At 37.1% G+C, this 24,144-nt stretch overlaps 2 protein-coding genes and 1 long non-coding RNA gene across 3 annotated transcripts in view; 1 reads left to right on the forward strand and 2 right to left on the reverse strand.

Annotated features, from left to right (window-relative positions):
- LOC133525908 (homeobox protein aristaless-like 4) overlaps nt 1-24,144 on the forward strand; it is a 53,441-nt gene that overhangs the window by 25,385 nt on the left and 3,912 nt on the right. The window contains exons 4-5 of the mRNA XM_061862325.1: nt 11,403-11,570; nt 23,830-23,971. Coding sequence (XP_061718309.1) covers nt 11,403-11,570; nt 23,830-23,971 — 310 coding nt within the window. The remainder of the gene's footprint in view (nt 1-11,402; nt 11,571-23,829; nt 23,972-24,144) is intronic.
- LOC133525871 (cilia- and flagella-associated protein 61-like) overlaps nt 1-24,144 on the reverse strand; it is a 58,537-nt gene that overhangs the window by 1,324 nt on the left and 33,069 nt on the right. The gene's annotated exons all lie outside the window — the stretch shown is intronic.
- On the reverse strand, nt 21,931-22,835 carry LOC133525886 (uncharacterized). Its single transcript, XR_009800646.1, has 2 exons — nt 22,393-22,835; nt 21,931-22,104 (listed from the first exon to the last, which is right to left on the reverse strand). It is a non-coding gene; the product is annotated as an uncharacterized LOC133525886 (long non-coding RNA).

Here is a 24,144-nt window from a genome sequence, read left to right on the forward strand (position 1 = left end):
GACAGACAGTCAACAAATTAAATACAGGTACGCTCAATGTTTGTTAAATTCGAAAAATCGCGTTTTTCCATATACTTACGAAAACGTTAGACTACTTATTTCACTCAATGATTGTTTAAAACAATAGTTCCGTTTTAATGCCAGAAGAAAGATTTGTGCTCGTTGCCCGTCAAAACTGTCTCGGAACAATCGCTGCACGTAGGGTTTGAGATCCGGATATCCGAAATATCCGGATATCCGTCAACTATAAGATCCGGATCTAGCGGGTCATAAGATCCGGATATTACGGATCCGTTAAATATGGTTATTGACCTATAACCGAAACAATTTTCTAATGAAATTTGTGAATAATTTTGTCATTTAAATATAGTATTTTCATATATTTAAGCAATTCAAATACTAACAGCACATCAATTTTGATAAGTACATCATGTCACGCAGTAACTTTATACAATGAATGCGAATGTTGCTTAATGCAAACATTAGATTATTGGATATCCTGATGACTTGGGGCTATAGGCTCAAAACAAAAGCGACCTGGAGGCCAAGGCTAGGATAGTAGAGTAGGAAGGAGAGAAAAATGGTCTGATAATCAACCACTAGAATATCTCCAAATGAATAGGGCTAAGATGGTCGGCTCTTTATCATTTGTCATGAAGGGCATAGTGACAAGTGATAAAAATAGAACCATGCTGCCACCGCAGATCGAAAAGAAAAGACCTACCTAAAGTAATCGGGAAGAGGAGATAGATGTTCGAATCCAAAATGCCCTAAGATGCTCAGCAGCGCTTCACCGAGTTCTAGTATCCAAGCTGATCAGTAGACTGTCCATGATTCAAGTCTATAAGACAATAATTAGATTTTGATGAATGGCATCGGTAAGTATTACACTTGGACTCTGAATCAGAAAAAAAAGAACAAGTTCTTAGTTAAGAAGACGAAATTCTGGCGGAATATTCTGGGACCTATCAGAGATGAAGATAGAGAAGATGAAAGCGTAGGAAAAATAGGGAGCTAAAGTAGCTAGTTGCGGCACCCAATATAATTAGCGAGATTATCGCCGCACGACTTCGCAGACTTGGTCACTTGGAGTGGACGGGAGAGAATCGGGCTGTGAGAAGATAGGAGCGATGTAGCCCTAAAACGCCCTCGGAGTATCCAACTAGCGTGGAGTGGTGCAGAATAGAGCAGAGTGACGTTGTACTTGTGTCAAAGGCCAAGATTCTTTTTGGGTCACTGATCCAGTGAAGTAAGTAAGTATTGCTTTCATAGTTAGTATTTCATGACGAATGAACACGAGGTGAGGCATTGGATGTATTTCCAACTATGCACCAGCTAATCCAGATATAAACCCTCCTTATTAAGTACGGTTTTAGAGATAACATTATGTTAACTATTATAATAATCAAGTAATCATTTAAAATTGGTTGGGATAATATCATTGTATTAAAACATAGTTAAAAACGTAATTTCTGTGTTATCTAAATCCGTTTATTCGGATAAGTATTTATTTTGGTGGATATTCGAATAATTAGAATATCACAATATTCTAATTGCAAACCCTACATATAGTAGTGACACCCAGTAGTGACACAAATAGGTAATGTAAATACTGCGAGGAGGATCTTGATTAGGAAATAATCAGACAGACAGACGGACATGACGAATCTATAAGGGTTCCGTTTTTTGCCATTTGGCTACGGAACCCTAAAAACAGAGCGATCGAGTATATTTCTTCAACAGGATGCTCTCTTACAGCATATAAAAAGGGCTTAACAGACCCACATTGGGACCAATTTACCTGAATAGCGACCCACAAATGCTAGATTCTTGCAACTAGGCTTGGCGAAAGAAAAATGATGGACCAGCGTACACCTCTTTGTAGAAAACCCTTCCTGATGCTAGTCTCAGCTGCAAGGAGCTATTGTCTTGCAAGTGCAAAGAACGCTGTACAGGGTGTGGGTGAGTAAAACACGGATTTAAATACACTATGCTTTGCGCATGCGAAGGTGCATGCTCTGGGACAAAATAACACGTAAAAAAAAATTGTTTAATTAGTGTGTTACACAATCAAGTTCTACGTCGAAACAAAAATACTCGTAGTACCTAGTACGCAAATGCGTATAAAGTCCCACTACGATCTACGATTGATTTAATTAATTAGTGTGTAACTTTAATTAGCTAGATCCGGAGTAAATTACAATAAAACGATCTCAGTATTCTTAATTTTGATAATAATACTTTTATCGAAAATATTACTTTACTATAAATATCGTTCAGCAAGTTACCTTTACTTAAACATCATTTGCCTTGCAAATTGTATTGAAACAGCCATCCGACTCTTGGTGGTGTCATCCGGTATGGAACAAAAATAATGTAATTTGCTTGTTTATAAACCGATTTTCAAAATTTTAATGGAATTTAATAGCTTACTAATGTAGCATTCATATCTTGATACAATGTTTTCCTGTAAAGTTACTAGTAAAGTTGATGAAAACAAAAAACGGATTTTTTTTCGGGAAAATTTAAATAAAACTTAAAATTTCTCGCAAACTATGGTACTTACAAGATCAAATGTTTAAATGATATTGTAGCGCATTTAATTTTGCTTTTTATGACACCCCACACAAGCTTACATGTGATATACTTTCTGTGGTATACGCAATATTCTGAACACGGCACCGGCCATTTTGATGACGTCATAACTGGTGACTTAACCACGTTTGAAACTGTCTCCCGATGGTTTTTTTGTCAAAATAACATGCTTAACAACATACTAAAATATGGTGCTGGTTTCATCAAAGGCACCTTTTGGGCCCTATATGACCCTAAGGGAAGCGCCTTCATACCTACTCGTATAACATTTTTTTATACAATCAAACACATTTGAATAAGTAGTCGATAAAGCGGTCAAACACCGATATATTATTAATATGTTGTAACATGACATCACTATTTTTGATCTCACATAGACAATTTACGCACAAACTTGCATTTCATTTTTGGTCGCACTTTTGAAGTTTGACAGTTGTTCTTGATATCCTATTTCTATGTATCCGGATCCGAAAAATTGTCGGATATTGCAAATCCTAGCTGCGCGCTGCGCTATCTCCCCGCCCCGCGCGCCCCGCGCCGTGTGCGGCAACCACCTTCGCTTGCAGTTCGTTGCGATTAATTCTATTTACTTTTTGACAAACTTCCGGTAAAAAAAATCTATTTTTTATTTAGTGCGAATGTAGTGTCTTTAGATAAGTACCGTTTTTAAAATTTTCACGTCTCTCTTAATTTCCCCCGAAGCACAATGTACAAAATAATTAAAAATACATGTTCCATAATTTGCCCAGGCGTGCAAAGTTAACTGAATGTTTATAATGCTTTAAAAAGCTTAACTTGAGATTGCACCAACCGACTGACTTATCCTCGAGCCGCAATCGAAAAAAAAATTTTTTTTAGGGTATCATACATTGCACATCTTTTTAATTAAGATATACTATGCACCAAGGTGTTCTCTATACACTACTTAGCTTGAACCCAATAGCTTTTAATTTACTCCAAAATTACGGCACTTTATAGTTTATACCTAAAATTTAACGGTCTTCCGTACATAATAAAAACGGTGCAACTCGGGGGAAATAATCTAGTTGCGCCATCTAACGAATCCAAAAAAAGCACGACTACACGACTTACTTCCATACTTTTCGTTAATTTGACTATACTACAACGGCATTCACGTTCACAACGAGTTCGCCGTTCCAACGTAGGACACTTCCATTGGTATCAAACGATTGAATTCACCCGCGCCGCGCCGCGCCGCGTTCGGGAGTTATTCGCTCACGTAAGCCGACACCTTATCGTAAAGGACGTAATAATAGAGTTTAAAAAATGTTACATACTTTAATGTCTAGTTTAAAGTAAGAAATACAAAAACAGTTTTCAGAACATTTCATGAAGTTATATTTCCAGCACATAAGTGGTAGAAATGACAACATGTAATATTTTTTCTTGTGAAAAGTTTTGTTTCTTAATAAGCTATATTTACTTAATTTTGAAAGTTAAAAGTTAGAGGGTTAAAGTGATTATTTCGTCAGGTGACAACCAAAACTCACTAATTGCTATCAGAAGTTCAGAGCCATGGATCACTATGGGTGCGTCCTATAATATATACGCACTTTTGGAATAATTTCAGTTTACAAACGTTAAAAATGTATACTAATCTTATGTATAATAAAGTAAACGTATACTTTCAATTAGTATAACATAAAAATAATATAACATACGACATACATATGGCTGTTTGGTATAATTATAAGTTAAGCTCATTTCATATAACTGTCATAATATATACATATTAAAATATAAATATCATCTTATATAATTAAGTAGTAAAATTAGTAGGATGACCTAGAATTTCAAACCTCATAGAACACACTACTAGAAAAAAACTGCTAAAAGTGGGTTAGGTTAGGTTAGAACTGTGACCCCCTAGATAAATAAATTGTTTCCAGAATAGGTAGCAGGTTAGGTTAGAACTCTGAGGCTTCGGAGAAAGAAACTGTTAACAGAAAAGTGGGTTAGGTTAGGTTAGAACTGTGACCCTCTAGATAAAGAAATTAGCACCAGAATTACCACAGAAAAAAGCTGCAATCTGTAATAAATAAATATGTAGCAAACTACGTTGAAATATAAATTCGCATAGTATAGATGTTTCAAATACACTGCTCATTTCATAATAATTTAAAAACTGTATCTGTTCATTAACTAACACACAAAAATATATTTAAATAATGTAATTTCGGTAGTGAGGAAAAAAAAACAATCGATTATGCAATGAAAAGTACATTATATTTTGCAAAAATACATGCAGTTGACCAAAAAAACGTGTCGTTATTTTATTGTTTTTCAAACTTAAATTAGATGCGATTGCTTTAAGATATTCACATTCGGAATACTCAGGTTTCCGTTTTATCACATTATTAATACGCGCTTGTTGTTGCTCGTGTATTTTCTTACGCTTGACGGATGGCTCGCCGTTTTTCAGTTTTTCTATATCGGCCAAAACCTTTATGCTCTCATGCAGGAGTTCTACAGCCACATGATAAAAACCGGGCTGCACCTTATCGATTATTTGGTTAAATCTGTGGTGCCACGATTCGGCACTGTTTTGAGTTCGCGGTAAGCCACGTGATTCCAAAGTAGAAACACTCCATAGAGTCGGAGGAAATATTGGCTGATTTAAAACATAATCCTTACCAAAATCACCAATTATATTTTCGGCTTCAGGCGAGCACTGTTTTTTAAGCATTTTAAAGTATTTTGGAATTTCATCGGGTTCCAAAAAAGCCAAAGCTAGAAGACATTTCATCTCAATAGAAAATTGTTTATCAATACCGTATAAAGTTGATTTACCATCTGTTGCCCCAAATGGAAAAAACATCCGTTTATTTGGACATGATCAAAATAATACTTCACGCTCTGTATTGCGGCCATTTCGAAGTCCATTATTACATGTTTAACGTTTATTTCAATATCGTTTTCTTGACAGTATTCAATAATAGCTTCTAACATTTTGATGTAAGTCGCTTTGTCTTTGTGACTACAAAATGTGTATACCAAAGGATATGTTTGTCTATTGTCCTGGAAAATATTTCCATGTATGACGTACAGTTGCTGGAATACTCCTGCCACAGAAAAGGTGCCGTCCATAATCCATAGAGCAGATCTCCCTAAATATCTCATCATACATAAAGATGATAGTATTATAATTCTCTTACGCTCAGTAATAAATTTATCGGCAATAACAAAACTTGCATTCTGTAATTGCAATATGTCTTCATGCAAAGTGAAGAAGATATCTTTTGGTTCAATTAAAGTTGGTTTCCCTTTTTGCTTCTCTCTATACGCAATTTGCCGTAAAGATGATGTGGAAGGCAATTGTGAAAGTGTAGTACAGTCGTAGTTCCTTTTACAGTTTTGTAAAATACGACAAGTTTTCAGATCAGAATGGCTTCTTGATTCATTTTTTATGTCCTCAATAATGTTTGAAATTTCCAGCTTAAATGGGTTTGGGTCATGATTGTGGTTGTCATCTACCTTTTTAACTATATGAAGATCACTTTCGCCGTTTGTAACTGTGATGGCTCGAGCCTTACACTGCTCCCTATGCCTCAATTCACAAATCCAGTAATATTTACTATCTACTTGTCGATTCTTGCAATAACTATAGCCATTTATAAACAACTTTATTCCTCCCTTAGCACTTTTAAATGTTTCACATTTGTACGATTCCATTATAAACTTAACTCCACTTAATTGCGTTCTAATCACTACAAACTCAAAGTAAATAGTAATAAATTTAAGATTATTTTATTCTTACCCACATCTATTGCAATACCAGTTTAGAAAAATAAAGGTGCAACTATGCACGCTATCTGCGTAATTGCACCTAACAAATAGTAGGCGCTTATTTTTAATGTATGATATTTGTTTTGTATGTTATATTATTTCAACGTTATACCTTACTAATGTTATCGTAAACAATGATATATGTAGTGTTTATTATACAATTTACAATTATAGAATTCGTTGTTATACATATTGCATGTTATTGCAATTGAATATTATTCCGATCAAAATTATACAAATTGAATTTATACATTCAGAGTGATATATTATAGGTTTGTATACGTTCTATTACTTACCCGGATCACTATGGCTCTGTGCTGGTACAGTCAAAGAATTTAATTTCCTACCCATTTCGTACCTTGCCACAGTGACAATAGTATGAGGTCTCTAGCGACTTTCATGTTGTTTGTCACTGTGACAAGGTACGAAATGGGTAGGAAATTAAATTCCTTGACCTTATCAAAAGAAGATAAAATTTTTGTTTATTTTGTTTTTGCAATTACCTACTGAGTATTGATTGTCACCTGACGAATTTCGAAAATATTCACTAAAATCAAAACACTTTGTTAGAAAGCTTAATATTGTTTTTAATGGTCCATCGAATGATGTGGCACGTTGGATTTATATACTGTTTTTTGTCACTTTGAGTTAGGCTCATGTGCCCCAAAAAATATTTTATATAAATATATATTTTATAAAAGGATATATATTTTTCGATTTGAATTTTTAATTCGATTAGGTTTTCCCGCGGGTCTACATGAGGTTCTTCAAAAAAGGAGTGTACAGATTTTTAAAAGGTCGGCGACGCGCATGTAACACCTCTGAAGTTGCAGGCGTCCATAGACTACAGTGACTGCTTACCATCAGGCGGGCCGTATGCTTGTTTGCCACCGTTTACAAATTTAATTGAAATATTCTTATGGTTTCCGAGTAAAATTACTGTGACGTGCGGACAGAGGGACGGACAGAGGGACGGACGGACAGACGGACATGATGAAGCTTTTTGCCATTTGTCTACGGAACCCTAAAACCTGCTCATGTGGGTGTCGGACCACGCATGGAGTGTTCCACACCTTAATACGGTAGGAGTTGAAAGTAATTATTAAGTTTGATAATGAAGTTTTATAATTATTAAATTATAAATACAATTTGTTTTCACTTTTTGTTACATGGCGCCCTAAAAATATATTTTATTTTGATTTGTAAATTAAATACATAGGTAGCACAAAATATATTTATGTTCCAAAAAATACGAACACAGACAACACGATTTATACGGACAGAAAGACGGGCGAATGGACCGACGAACGGACGGGCAAACAGACGAACACAACGAACCTTCATATTAAGAATTCCATCTTTGGTACTCCACGGTCACATTTTGTTGCTTTTGTTACCGAATGAATCTCCATACTAGTATTAAAAACTATTCAGTCAGACTAAACAAACTAATCCCGTAACTCATCAACAACTAATCAATCTGACCTGGCGCTAGTTGCGCACGCTTAATGCCGCACCACGATACGATCCGACCGGACCGGTACAGACTGGACGTTCGTTTCGTCCGTGCAATTTTATTTAGTGTTAAGTATGTTCGTCATGTTTATTTTATGTATCTTTCCTTTTTTCTGTTACCTTCCGTGATTACTTCGCACTCGATGGTCTCATCGGAAGATCAGCGCTGGAAGTCGCCAGCAACATGCTGAGATGAGGCCATTTCGTGACACTTTACTCTCACTATGTTCTCTTTTATGTCTGTCTATTACTGTTTGTGTGTTTATGAATAAAACAAATTCTATTTCTATTTCTATTCTATTTCAATCTGATTAACGTTTAGTCTAACTGAACTGAATATGAAGTATCAATATCTCCGATCACACGAGCTAATTCTCAATAAGATCATCTGTTAGCAGCATAACGTGTTTTTTCATAAGCTACTTTTGCGGAGTTTGCTTGGTCATACATATTAAATCAATGAAATTCCGACACCGTACCCTACTAACAGCGACGGTATAATGCTCACGGGCACCTTGTAGATATATAGACTTTTCTCAATACATTTTGGATTTCGTAGAACAGCAATATGACTGACACTTAGCTGACACATATCACTGAAAGTTATAAGCTTTGTCTATTTAGCCAATACAGCATTTCCCGTTATGATTAAAAAATAAAAGTTTAATTGGCTAAAAAAAATTATGTCAAGTATATGTCAAACTTCTTGCGCGGTATAACAATAATTGACGTTGTCAACATACGCGCGGTTTTTTGAGCTTTAGTCTCCATATTTATTCAAGTTCGTGTTATCCACGATGGCGCGCAGATATGTCAAATCTAACCTTTAATAACATGGCAATACGAATCAAGGCACGCAAATTCCTAAATAACACGATCTATTTATAATGAATATTAGATAGGTACACGTACAGGGCCCAATTGTTTAAAATTACAAATAGAGAGACATACGCTTCACCGTGACCAAGGTCCTCGCCTTATACCGTTACGCGGGGTCGGCTTTCTTGATTTTGAGGCGCCATCTATTCCGCTGTTTTGCATCGTCGACAGACAGGCCACATTCTTTCATGTCCTTCTAGACGTTAGTCATCCACGTAGTCTGTGGCCTGCCCTTCCCTCTCTTTTGTGTAGTCATGGAAAGGCACTTTTTAACAATATGGTCATCGTGTCTACGATGCACATGCCCAAACCGTCTCAGTCTAGTCTCAGTTATTTTCTCTGTAATAGGAACAACTTTGAAACTCCTTCTTATGTGCTCATTGCGCACTTTGTCCTTAAGTGTAACTCCACCCGCCCAGCGCAGCATACGCATTTCCGTGGTATGAAGTTTTTGTTCTTTTTTTTTCTTCATAGCCCAGGTTTCACTACCGTAGAGTAGAATTGGTCTTACAGCGGTTTTATAAACCTTACCTTTGGTTCTTATTGGCATCTTGGGATCACATAAGACTCCTGTTAGGGTGCGCCATTTATTCCACCCACATGTAGTTCTATGTGTAATGTCAGCGGTTATCGATCCGTCTTCTGCGAGAACTGAGCCTAAATATTTGAATGTATTTACTCTAGGCATTACCATCTAGCGTGACGGCTACGCTCGACCGGCTTGACTCATCGGGACTGAAGTTGCAGACCATGTATTCAGTCCTTGTTCTGCGCAACCCATTCGATTCGAGGGATTCCTTCCACTGATCCAGGTTTTCTTGTATATCGTGTATACTGTCAGAGATCAGAGCCACATCATCTGCATATAGGAGATTCCACGGCGTAGGTTTCTGAATTTTCTCAGTAAGATAGTTCATGGTGATATTAAATAGCAATGGCCTCAGCACACTACCTTGATGAACTCCTACTTTGATGTCGAAGCTCGATGGCATACCGGCCGGACTTCTTACACTGGTCTGCACGTTTCGATACATGTCCATTAATAGTCTGACATAGCATTCGGGTACATTCTGAGCTTGGAGAGCTTGCCATATCAGACTTCTCGGCACACGATCAAACGCTTTTTCGAGATCTATGAAGACCATCCATAAAGTTTGCTTGTTTTCACGAGCCTTCTCCATTACCAATCTAATTGCGTGGATCGCGTCTGTAGTTCCTTGGCCCGCAGTAAAGCCAAATTGATTTTCTGTTAAATTTGTTATATGTAGAAGGCGTTCACTGAGGACACGTTGCCAGACCCTACCGGGCCGGGTCAAAGACCAACGATATGTTAAGTATCTAGTATTTATGTTTGTGCCTAGTAACTTAATGCAATAAAATAGAGCCCAGTGTATACTGATACAACAATAAGGAAAAAAGTCCACCAAATAATTCCATTGCTTTCAAAAATAAACCATCAAAGCTACAAAATCCTCGCATCGTCATTTAAACCAGTCGGATATTGCCTCATTTTCCACTACAACGCGTAGAATGTCAGTGCAAAAACTAATATCCCATTTACGTTTCCTCCTACAGTTAATACAAGTATATAGGTACGCGTAGGGAGGGTTCGGCTACCCTATACCTATATAGAGTGTATCGGTTTATTTATATGGAGAGTGCGTAGAGGGCGCGGCCCTCCCGTCGGGCCCACCCCTCTAATCAGCTGTAATCACCATATCAAACGACGTACGCTCATTCCTGTTGACAACACGCAGATTAGACTATACTCGCTACTATGTTTTGTTGTTTCGTCTTTTATGTTGTCGTTAATGTCATTAAGCGAGGGAAGTATGTACCTCTTCGTGAGCGGTTCATTCGATTACATTTAACTATATGGCGTATCGATTTCGCTTTTTTACGGTAGGCTGACAACTTTAGTTGGTTGCACGAGTATGCGCAAAAAAATACTAATGTGTAAAGCTACTAAAATCGAATTATCTAAAGCAATTGAAAATAGCTAAATAGCTTGATTTGTAAGTTTAAGGCGCGAAAACTTTAACCACGTATTCCTAATCCTAATTAGGTCATGTTTAACTTTGGAGAAACATATAGGTATGAAGATTTGTGATATTAATTGAATTATATCAGTTTTCTAAAGAAATAGCTAAAAGTAGAACTTAGAAGTAACTAATAGTCTAAGGATCGGCTTTAACTCAATCTTCTTCTTCTCCTTCCTCGCGTTTTCCCGGCATTTTGTCACGGCTCATGGGAGCCTGGGGTCCGCTAGACAACTAATATTGTAAAAAAAACCTTGAGAAAATAAACTCGTATGATTTTATTAAAAAAAAAGTGTCAAGTACTCTGAGTCAAAGCTCTTGCTCTATAAGTAGTTATAAAGCTTGGTGTCAGCCTTGGCACAGTGCAAATCGTTTAAAACTAAGTCACGTACTGAACCTAATGACGTTTACGCTTACTAACTGAGCTTCGGGTAAAGCTTCTTTATTTAGTTTAGTCGATTGCGACCGTACTTTAACTATAATGTTTTTTTTTTTTTCAAAAACTTGAAATTCAACTCCTGTTTGTCAAATTGTCAGACATAGATGTAAATATTATTATTGTTTTAGGTCTGGTTTCAAAATAGGCGTGCCAAATACCGCAAGCAAGAGAAGCAACTACAGAAGGCGCTAGCACCGGCGGTACTACCTGGCTGCAACGGTATGATGCGCAACATCCAGGGCTACCGGGGCTACCAGCCCTACCCGCACCCCAACACCATCAACCGGTATCCACAGGTTGGTACTACCACTAACTTTAAGCATCTTTAAGCATCTTTGTAGATAAAATCTGCGGCCCGATTCAAACTTTAAGGTACGTCCAAAATTTGCTAAAGATACGATATGGATCGGATATGTCGTTTCTTCAAACAAAAGTTCGAATCCGGCCCTTGGTATACTTTACTGGCAGGTACCTTAGATTGGTACATTAAAAAATGATTTCATTAAAAAGTACTTTGTGAAATAACAATGCAGTGAGTCATAAGGAATGGAATGGGATGAAAATTGCTTACTTTTGTTTTATCTCAACACATTCGAATAAAACATCGATCATTAAGCTAATTTCACGGTTTGACTAAGATATCATGTATTAGCTTAATGTCAGTATGGCCCACGACAGTTTAAATTCGAAAACATCAATCATTTGAAGCTTTACAATATTCCACGGCTAAACTTTGCCGATAGCCCGCCATTGTCCCGTACCTCGCGAGGCACAATCAGGCTGAAAACAATGCACTACAGCGAAGTGCGCGCAATTTTCGCCTCATTACTATGCGGCGCTAATCAACGCTGATTACGCGATAATCCGATTGCGCGGCGCGCGGTCATACGCGAAAATATGCAGCCTGAGGCGCTTTTGTTTTGATTGTGGTGGAAATGTGTCTCTTTATTTTATGGTGAGTGACAGGAGTGTGAAACTATCGTAATATGATTCGGACCTATTGATTAATTCTCTAAAGCTGATGTGATTTGAATAAACTACAAGTGGTATCCAAAAACTAAACTGACATATATTTGCGAGCATGTCTTCAATAAGATTACCGTATACCGTCTATACTTTTTATGGCTAAAATAACTATTATATGAGTCGTTCTATTCCTACCCATTTGCTCCCTAAAACGACTGAAAAAAAAACCAGAAAATATAGGATTTTTTCTAACTGCTTTTAGTTTACTCTGATTCTGTATGCTCAGTAAACGATGGCAATGTTGGCAATCTATCATTGTGTGAGCTAAACCTGGCAAGATTCTATTTGATCTTCGCTATTGAGGATTTTCAGTGGTAGGTAACTCCTAATTTATTTTACTGACAAGGCGTAGGTAGTCTTTGAAAACAGACGTTGAAAATCATAGAATTTCACCGATGTACACAAGAAGAAAAGATTTCGCATCTATCTAGCGTGCTCCACCGTAGACCGCATCATCACTTACCATCAGGCGTGATCGTGGTCGAACGCCTGCCTATCTACCTAAATAAAAATAAATAAATAATTTTTTCCACAAAAATGCTAAAAATGATTTCCAAATATGAAAGACAATATATTTTAAATATGTATAGTAAAATATGTATTTACATTAAAAAAAGGACAACACGAATTGCATAAAATTCCAATAAACAATGTAAAAATTGGTCATTGACATAACCTATGCTGACATTTCATAGTACGGTTCTATTTAACTGCTTAGTTAGTTTGAGTTTAACTTAACTCATTCGCTGACAATACTATTAGTACAAAATCGAATGTTAAAAAAAGAAATACATACAAAGAAATCAACTTCGATAAATGTGCCATTTAATATGAATATTTGAAATCAAACTTTGATGAATAGGTAATCGTTATAAAGCCAAACATGTCAATCTGGATTCTTTAAAAATAAGGTTTTACTTTCTACAAATATTAATACGAAGCCAATTCAAACTAACTGTACCGACTATACATGATATACGCATATTATTACGCATATTATAAGGATACTTCGAAATCAGATATTACGGAATATATACGCGAAAAAACCAAAGATAACATCTTGCTTGATCAAATAGTTATGAAAAATAAAAACAGCAATCACAACGCTTATAAGTTCTACGTGTGCAAAAATAAAGTGAATATGTTTCTGGACGAGAAGTTGTGGCCGAGCGGAGTTATATTTCGCCGTTTTATAACTTCTAGTTATAAACCTACCGAAAACAATGATTACGCATCTACCTCCCAAGCGGCTGTGAGTGCTACGGTGGACGCTACTATTGCTACGCACGCTACGACGAGTTCTAACAACAAAGCAGTCAATGGGAATAAGTAAAATAAATGAAGTTACCCTTTGCTCTTTTAACTGTCGAAGTGTTAAGCGGTCAATTGATGATATAAAACGATTGTGTAGCACGGCTGATATTATAGCTTTACAAGAGACTTGGATTCTACCTCATGACCTCGGATATCTAAGCAGCATCAGTGACGAGTTTGCCTGTACCGGAACATCAGCAGTTGACACGTCTACGGGTATCCTGCGGGGCCGGCCGTTCGGCGGGACTGCTATTTTATGGCGTAAGAAGTTGTTTCCATCGACTACGGTTATCCAGTGCGACAATGTTAGAATCAGTGCGGTTAAGATATCGTCGGGCGATAAGCATATAATAATATTTTGCGTATACATGCCAATCAATGGTGTGGATAACTTACCTGATTTCGTGCAGTGTATGAGTGCAATAGACGCTATTGTAAAAGAAAATTGCGTTGAAAATGTTTATATATTAGGTGACTTCAACGCGCACCCGGGTGAGTTGTTTTGGGACGAGATGTCTAGTTTTTGTGCGGAACAGGGGTGGATTTGTGCCGATACGGTAAAACTAGGCATAGACTCGGGCGCGCATACGTACTTAAGTGAAACACACGGGTCGAAACGATGGTTAGATCATTGCGTGACCACAACAGCTGCGTGGGACACTATTATAGATGTGTATATCGACTATGATGTTTACTGTTCAGATCATTATCCCATTGTAATGAAATGTAATCTTGACGCGGTTAAATCTAAGCACATATGTAATAATAATAAGGAAAACAGTGTAATCTCGAATAAAAAGAACGTTGTTTGGGGGGAGAGAACTTCCTATGAAATAGAGAATTATATGAATAAATGTAACGAACTATTAAAGACTATTGATTTTCCTTCTGAGCTTTCCAACTGCTATGACGGATACTGTATGGATAACTATGAACATTGCAGGATACTTGATAATTTGTACCTTAAAATAATATCCTCGCTATGTGAAGCTTCTTCATGCAGTAAGGCCGTCACGAGTGGTCTAGCCAGTGTTAAAAAGAAGGTAATAGGATGGAATAAGCATGTTAGTGATGCGCACAGAGAGGCGAGGGCTAGATTCGAGGAGTGGGTCTGGTACGGCAAGCCCAGGGGGGGATCTGTTTTTGATGCTATGTGTCACAGTCGAAAGGTATTTAAATCGAGACTAAGGTGGGTCCAGAATCATCAAGAACAAATAAAAATGGATTTACTTGCCACTCACCATAAAAATAATGATTTTAAAAACTTTTGGAAAAGTACGAAAAGAATGGAGTCTAGGCCTGGTCTGTCTGTAAGCGTTAACGGTATCTCGGATCCTAAGTGTATTGCTAACGTGTTTATGGAACAGTTCAATGTGAGGTGCTCTTCCACCGACATCGGCGAGGTCGAGCCGCAGCAGGTGCTCGATGCTGGCGGACTGGACGGGGAGTCACAGACCAGGTTCAGTATTAGCGACGTAAGTCAAATAATAAAAGGTATGAAAAGGGGTAAATCTCCCGGTCACGACCACTTGAGCATCGAGCACCTGCAGTGTGCCGGTCCCCACCTGCCTCGAGTACTAGCAATGTTTTATAACCTATGCATATGTCACTCTTACCTACCACCGCTTATGACTAAAACGATTGTAATACCTATTGTCAAAAATAAGACGGGTGACATTTCGGATAGTGCTAACTATAGACCTATTTCTCTGGCAACAATTGTAGCGAGGGTGCTCGACGGCCTGCTCAACGTACAATTGGATAGGTATTTAAAATTGCACGACGCGCAGTTCGGCTTCCGTGCAGGCTTATCTACCGAAAGTGCTATTGTTTGTTTGAAGCAGGCTGTCGAGTACTATACGCGTAGGAAAACACCTATTTATGCGTGTTTTTTAGACCTTAGTAAAGCCTTCGATCTTGTTAATTACAATTTACTTTGGAAAAAACTTGACGATGTGCAATTTCCTCGAGAACTCACACGCATATTTAGGTGTTGGTACTCTGGCCAGAGAAATAGTGTGCGTTGGGGTGACGTGATGTCCGACGAGTACGGACTCGAGTGCGGGGTGAGGCAGGGGGGGTTGACCTCACCCAAGCTGTTCAATTTGTATATGGATGCCCTGATCGGTGAGCTCAGCAGTACTCATGTTGGTTGTCATATAGATAGGGTGTGCTTTAATAATATAAGTTATGCCGATGACATGGTACTGTTGAGCCCATCGATCGGTGGTATAAGAATACTAATTGAGAAGTGCGAGTCTTATGCCCAAAAACATAACTTACGATATAATGTCGCGAAAAGTGAGTACATGGTTTTTAAGGCGGGGAGCAAGTGCCCATCATACGTCCCACCCATTCGCTTGAATGGCGTACAACTGAGGAGGGTTTATTCCTTTAAGTATCTTGGGTACTTGGTCACCGACGATATGCGTGACGACGCGGACATCGAACGCGAGCGTAGGGCATTAGCTATTAGGGCTAATATGGTCGCCCGTAGGTTCAGCAGGTGTACAGCGCAAGTTAAAATAACACTTTTTCGAGCGTATTGTACCTCGCTGTACGCCTGCAGCCTGTGGACGAGATACACGCAGCGTTCTATAAATGCCATGCGTGTACAGTACAATGACGCGTTCAGGGTACTGTTGCGGCTGCCGCGATACTGCAGTGCGTCGGGCATGTTCGCCGACGCGCATGTGGACGGTTTCCACGCGACGATGCGCAAGCGCTGCGCCGCGACGCTCCGAAGGGTGCGCGACAGCCGCCACAGTCTCCTGGCCGTCGTGGCAGGGAGATGGGACAGTGCATTAATTAGGCACTGGACCTCCCAACATCTTAGTTTAGGTACTAACATAGTAATTTAAGTATATTTGAACTAACAAAATATGGATTGTGTCGTCCGAAATAAATGATTTTTATTTTTATTTTATTTTATTTTTATTTATTTATTACCATATATGTAAGCTGTTTGTCGCGACACTAAATATCTCAGGGCCAAATAAAAAAGCGGCCAAGTGCGAGTCGGACTCGCGCATGAAGGGTTCCGTACGATTTATGACGTATTAAAAAAACTACTTACTAGATCTCGTTCAAACCAATTTTCGGTGAAAGTTTGCATGGTAGGTAATGTATATCATATATTTTTTTTAGTTTTATCATTCTGTTATTTTAGAAGTTGGGGGGCAGGGTTGGGCAAAATACTGCCTTCATCGTATTTCAAATACAAATTACAAATTACATAAAAAATTGTATTTGAAATATAAAATACAAATAACTTCGGTGACAGGTATTTGAAATACATAATACAAAAATACTCTGTTTAAAATAATGTATTTTAAATACAAAATACTAAATATATTACTTTTTATCATATCATTATTAACTTATATGCCAATATTTTTTACAGGTTTTATGAATTGAAGAACGAATTTCCTTCCATAAAACTTATTTCCTATTAGTATGTATTAGCTAGGAATATACGTATCGCAGGCATAAGGCATAATAGATTTTTTTTAAGTGCAGTAATATTTATATTATAAGTTTTTTACGACGTAAATAACGAACAACTTATTTTACATGAATCTTTCCATGCATTTCGGCGTAACCGTGCGCGCGCCACATTAATATTGGCAACTTTGGAAGTTGTTGGGAAAAATACAATAGATAGCAGGTTTATTAAAAAAATAAATCTCACGGGAAGAAGAATCGATTGACATTCTCCAAAAATTTCATGCATGTAGCTAATTGTAAGACAAGTTCAGAGTTGTTTTTTTTTTTTTTTTTTTTAAATATTATAGGACATTATTACACAAATTGACTAAGTCCCACAGTAAGCTCAATAAGGCTTGTGTTGAGGGTACTTAGACAATGATATATATAATATATAAATATTTATAAATACTTAAATACATAGAAAACACCCATGACTCAGGAACAAATATCCATGCTCATCACACGAATAAATGCTCTTACCAGGATTTGAACCCGGGACCATCGGCTTCGTAGGCGGGGTCACTACCCACTAGGCCAAACTGGTCGTCAAAGTTGTTGGTGAATGAACGTATCCAGTCAATGGAAACAATATCTCAGAGCGGAGCTAGCTAGGAGCAATATGCGGAGTAGCAGAGGTTTAGTTAATTTTTCTTATTATTAAAAAGATAACTTATTATAATTGCTCCCAGATGCAGACCATAAAGACATCGTCATTATTCTTGCTCGATTCTTACAGATTCTAAATAAATAACCTTTGCCAGTCCTCAAGGGAGCAGTATTCTGGATCCCATCGCATTTTATACCTATAAACACACGCCCACTCACTTAGCCTAGCTTAGATCAAGCTAAATTTAATAACATTCCATAATACGATTTTATAAAATGTATTTTGTAGAAATGTATTTTTAAGCTTGAAGTATTTGAAATACAAAATACTAAATACATGTGAGTATACTATTTGAAATACCAAATACAAAATACTTCCCCAAGTGGTATTTGAAATACGTATTTGTATTTCAAATAGATGTAATTGAAATACTGCCCAACCCTGGGGGGGACACATTTTACCACTTTGGAAGTGTTTCTCGCGCAAACTATTCTGTTTAGAAAAAAAAAAATTTGAAACCTCGATAACATTTTTGAAGACCTATCCATAGAGACCCCACACGTATTGATGGAATTTTTTTTTTTTTTTTTTAATTTTATGACGTATTAAAAAAAAAATTTCGGTGGATGTTTGCATAGTAATGTTCATCATATATTTTTATTAGTTTTATCATTCTCTTATTTTAGAAGTTACAGGGGGGAGGGACACACATTTTACCACTTTGGAAGTGTCTCTCGCGCAAACTATTCAGTTTAGAAAAAAATTATATTAAAAACCTCAATATCATCAATTTAATCAATTGTTTATTTTTCTTGTATATTTTTACTGAGGTATAGTTAAAAATTGAGTTTCAGTTCTAAGTATGAGGAACCCCCAAAATTTATTGTTTTTTTTTCTATTTTTGTGTGAAAATCTTAATGCGGTTCATAGAATACATCTACTTACCAAGTTTGAACAGTATAGTTCTTATAGTTTCGGAAAAAAGTGGCTGTGACATAAACGGACAGACGGACGGACATGACGAATCCATAAGGCTAGGTTCACACGGCGTTAATTTTTCCCGTATACCGTATACGGGATTTTATCGAATACCGCAGTGACAGCAACATTTGTATGGCTTCTTTCAAAATCGTTCACACGGCTAGACGGCTTTCCCGCATAGACGCCGTGTGAACGATTTTGAAATAAGCCATACAAATTTTGCTGTCACTGCGGTATTCGATAAAATCCCGTATACGGTATACGGGAAAAATTAACGCCGTGTGAACCTAGCCTAAGGGTTCCGTTTTTGCCATTCGGCTACGGAACCCTAAAAATGACAGGCTTTACTTTCTATCCTATTAACCTGCACAGTACATGTATACGCACTTGGAGATCCAGCAACACATAACACAAAATTTCTCGAACTAAGGCCAGTGCTGCCGTTTACGGACTAACCTCTAGTCTAGCAATTACCTATACCAGCTCTCAGACCACTTCGACTAGCCGAGATGCCTTCTAGACATGTACGTCTAGCCGTTGTCAATAGGATAGTGTAATGGCTCTGGTATAGTACTGGTTTTGTACTTATACGTGATGAAATTAGGCCAATTTACAGCATTGCGTATTTATTTGCCGCTTTGGTTTTGTGGGCTGCATATTAGCTGCAGTGTACCGTAGTGAGCGTTTCAAAGTTTAACAAATTTCAGCATATACATTTTGGTAATTGGTAATCGAAAGCTACTTCCTACCTATCCTCAGCTAACTACCTAATTAGTCTGCATGAGATTCTCTAGCATTTAATTGCCTGTTTTTAATTGTTTTTGTCCATTGATTTTTTTGTACCTACATATTATAATATGTTATGAATAAAATATTTCACGCAAGACCTAACCCGATCGCGATGGCGGCCGCGATTGCCCATTAGCGGGCTTCAATCAGTGCGCGATAAACGACCACCACTTAGGGCCAGTTGCACCATGCCCATTTGATGTACTGATCATGTGTAAATATGGCGCTAGCGAATGCTAACTGCATATTTGGGTTGCACCACGCTATGTGTCCGTTAAAAAGTTACGCTGCCCTTAACCGGTGGCAGAGCACTGGTTAACAGCAAAGTCGTTCGATAAATATGGCAGCGCTTTTTGGAAATCGTCCGTATTTCACGAATTTATGTTTGATTATTAAATAATTTGAGTAAAAAGTAATGTAAATTATTAAAAATATATTTATAACAATAAAAAGGTGGAAATATCTAAACGCAAAAACGTGTGATAGTTGACATAATGGTTTTAAATGTCATTTTAGTTGCGAGACTACTTGTGTTTCATAAAATACATTAATTTGTTCCGGATATTTAAAGAAAAGGTGTGTTTTAAATTGAAATCGAGTGCAGAATGAGTTTAAGTTGAGGATAAGATCAGATTGATGCTATTACAGGTTAACAAATACGTCCTATAAAGTGAAACTCGACGGCATGTAATGAAAACTATTTATCGACAGACTGGTCATTAAAATCAATTTAAAACGCTCTATGTTTATTGGAATCAAGATAAGAATGTTATATCCCTTGGAAATATTAGTGGACTAACTATGATATTCGAAAACAGCGAGATGACAACTATAAACATATACAAAGTCGGCCTCTGAAAATCGTAACCCAGAAGAGAAGTGAACTATATTTATAACTATAAAATCACATAAAACAAGATGCTACATATGAAATCAAGTATTTTAGTGCGAAGAAAATGTATTGGACAATTCCAGACCAGTCGGCATAATAGGTTATATATAAGTGGGCAAAATGTGTACCTAATGTAAAACTGATTATAATACTTCAATTCATACATACTTGCTTGTGTTTTATTTGCTTTTACAACATATCTTATTCATTAACCCTAGAAACAACAACTTTGCAAGTAATTAACTAAAACAGTTTTATTTATGGTGATATTTATATTTAAATTAATATTTATTAGAATACAAAGTTACAATTAGATTTAACAATTAACAGCTCCAAAAATCTACATTTATTTTGAGTGTGGGCTACCTGGGTTTCTCTTATCTTCAATTATTACATTATACCTATTATAGGGTCCCGCACCCATTAGCGACATGGCATGGCAGGGCGTCCTTCAGCATATTGCCGAGGCATCCCTACACATTGAGCTCTGCTTGTGAATGTCAAGGTATCCCTCTGGAATTTTCAGGTTTACCACAGTGTCTTAGAAATGCCAGATGTTCTTAGCATTTGTTTGTGTGAGGGATGCTTCGGCATGCCCTGACATACTTACCTTGATACTACGCCAAAGGATCTCTTACTGTGTCTAGACAATAGTAGCCTCCGAGCCTAATAAAGTAATTCTTCTGGAAATATCGAATATACATGAGAACAACTGAGTAGTTTAATAGGTATAACCTGCAGTGGCAGCATGGTTCCATTTTTATCCACTTGTCACTATGCCTGTCACTTTTGCACATACATACTTGTTAGGCATGGTGACAAATGATAAAAAGCTGACCATCTTAATTGTTTCCTTTCATACTGGATAACATTTATAAATATAACAGCCAATACCTGGGTTAGATAAAATATAATATGGCCTCCCTTCTGTCACCTGAATTTTACTTGTATTCAACCAGTCATACAGTGAAGTCGCATATAAATAAATTACAATGTAACAATTGTATGTAACCCTAGCCATGTATTGGAAATAACATAACAGTTAATTAGTAAAAATATAATCCATAGGTCTTAATTTGCAAAAGAGCATTACAACATACTTTAGAGAATGTGTAAACCCATTATTTTTAAACCTGACTACACATTTATTATACACATGACTGACTACTGACAATACCCTACCTACATATTAACCCACCAATCCCTATTCATCATCATTTAAAACCTAATATACCTAAATAGCTCTAAAATCAGTCATAATAAAAGGCCCTCAGATTGATTTTATTTGTTTTCCCCATACCAGTTTTTCAACAGCCCATGCATGTTTCATAAATGATTTATATCATGATCACCCCAACAAAGAAAAAAATAAATAATAGTTGGAATAAACAAGTGAAGTCACCAGTATGACAGAAAATATAATAAGTAGGCACTTAAATATAATTGTGAAATAATATATGTCAATGAGTTGTTGATTTCTCTCCGGATAACCTTTTACCTCCATTAGTCACTACCTAAAAAGGATTTAGTGTAAGATAGAAAATAAAGTAAGATAGGGTAACTAAAAATGTATTTTATTATCAAAAATTAAATTCAGATATCATTTATAATACTTTATTTTTCGCAACAAGTTTTTCCAGTTAATCTAGTGTATGATTCTTTGATTTCTTGAATCGATTCACTTGTGTGTAACTTTCATCTTGTATTCCATATCAAATGGTGTATATCAAACCTGAAAAGAAAGTAACATGAAATTATTGTGCATAAAAATATATTGTGATCCGTATCAACCATTGGCAAAAAGAAAATGCTTAGATCAAGCAGGTTTAAATTAAAGTACAAAAGTAACTTGAATATCTGCTACTAACAGAACTAACAGTTATGTATTATTGTGTCAACAATATATGTAATTGGAAATGTTGCCCCAACTGTCGGTATTTGTAGGTAGCGTAGGTAATTCCTTGTGCTTAGGGCTCTGAAAGTAGTTAGGGATACGTATTAAACGAATAAGATAACTTACCGGGCAATGCAGCTCCTTGTTTAATTCGGTATTGCAGCTTGGAAAGCACTTGGACACTGCACAATCGTAGTCAGCAGTTTCACTTTAATTTAATGTGCCATTAATATAATCATAAATATATTCAAGATTGGCATGGCATAAATTGTGTAATATTTAGATTTAAAACCTGAAAAGAAACTAGTTCGCGTCTACAAGTTTTCTCGTTGTTGAAAAATTTGACAACTTTGACATTTATGACTGGGTTGCTATATGAAAAAATAATTCTACCATAAATTTTTTGGTAGGAACGCGTTCATAGTATGGCCACACGATTAGCGCCGACATTCTGTTATTTTATAGTTGGTGCAACGCATTTTATTTAGCAATCGTTAAGACCCCCACGTAAGCGTTAAAATTTAGCGAACTGTGCTTACGTTAGCAGGTGGTTTGGTGCAACTGGCCCTTAATGATGATCATTGATCACTATGGCTCGCACCAAAAATTGACACAGGTAAAACAATAACTAAAGCCCGTCACACATGCGCGACACAAACGCGCTGTTCAGTATCGCGCATCTGATTCATTATAGTAAATTAGCGTTTGTATTAATCAAGCATCAATTGTAATTAAAACAGCCATACTGTATTTGTGGATAATGGTCACTCTAAGGTAGTAATAACACTAATAACACGCTTTATGACGTTTATTACCTTTAAATTCAGTACCTGTGACCTATGTTGCTAATATTGCCTCTTGACTGAGCCGCTGCATTTATCGGAAAACACCACTTAGGTAATGTACAAGTATATTATATGACATGACACTAGCCGAAATTTTACATACTCAAGCAGCCAGGTATACACCCCGACTTTTCGTAATGCTTCGCTTCAAACGTGAGAGTCACGCACAGTTAAACCACCACTTATCGATGGTAAACTTATTTACATCAATAACGCTAGTTGGTACTGAAAATATATGACAATATCAGAATGACATCTAACTGATGTCATTCGTTATCATGCATTTCGCTCGTACTTGTCCGTACATGTATTAGCGCGGGCGAGTGGCACGTTAACTAAATAACATCATTCAAATATCATTCTGCTATCAGTGTACGTTCGAATTGGGCTGATTATTAGCGGCTCCTATAGGAGTCCAGTACCCCTAGTGTAAATATTTTTGACAGCGAAACGTGACGTACGCGTTTGCGTTAAGTGTCATTTTGTATGAGATTTTTGACTTTCCAAAACGTCCCGCTTGGCGCGTTGTTCAAACACCCATACAAAATGAGACTTAACGCAAACACGTACGTCACGTTTCGCTATCGACTAAATTTACACTAGGGGTACTGATAGTTGTTAAGTTAAGTACAGAACAAAAAATGGTCAGGTTTTGGTTTCCGATTTTGTTTTTGCATATCATGTCGGTCAACCTGTGTAACTTTTTCTTTTTTTGCAGCACCACGGGAGCTACGAGGAGCTGCAAAAAGACATCTTCTCGCTCTCGCAAATGGGCGGGGGCTCGTACCCCATGACCCAGGGCTTCTCCATGGGGCACGGGGCCAACATGAGCGCCGTCGGTATGAGGCAAGATGCCATGGGTAAGTTGAATTCTTTTAGAGCTATCACGATGGTAAACTAACGAACCGACAGCGACAGTCGGTGGTGATTTTACTAACGGGGTATATAGGGATGATGTATATAAGGTGTAAATCCTTGCATTTTTTCCAACTAACCTCATTGCTATCCCTACTAACCTAACTACGGGGTGACG

The sequence above is a fragment of the Cydia pomonella genome, chromosome 15 (genome assembly GCF_033807575.1).
Source record: "Cydia pomonella isolate Wapato2018A chromosome 15, ilCydPomo1, whole genome shotgun sequence".
Classification (NCBI taxonomy): domain Eukaryota; kingdom Metazoa; phylum Arthropoda; class Insecta; order Lepidoptera; family Tortricidae; genus Cydia; species Cydia pomonella.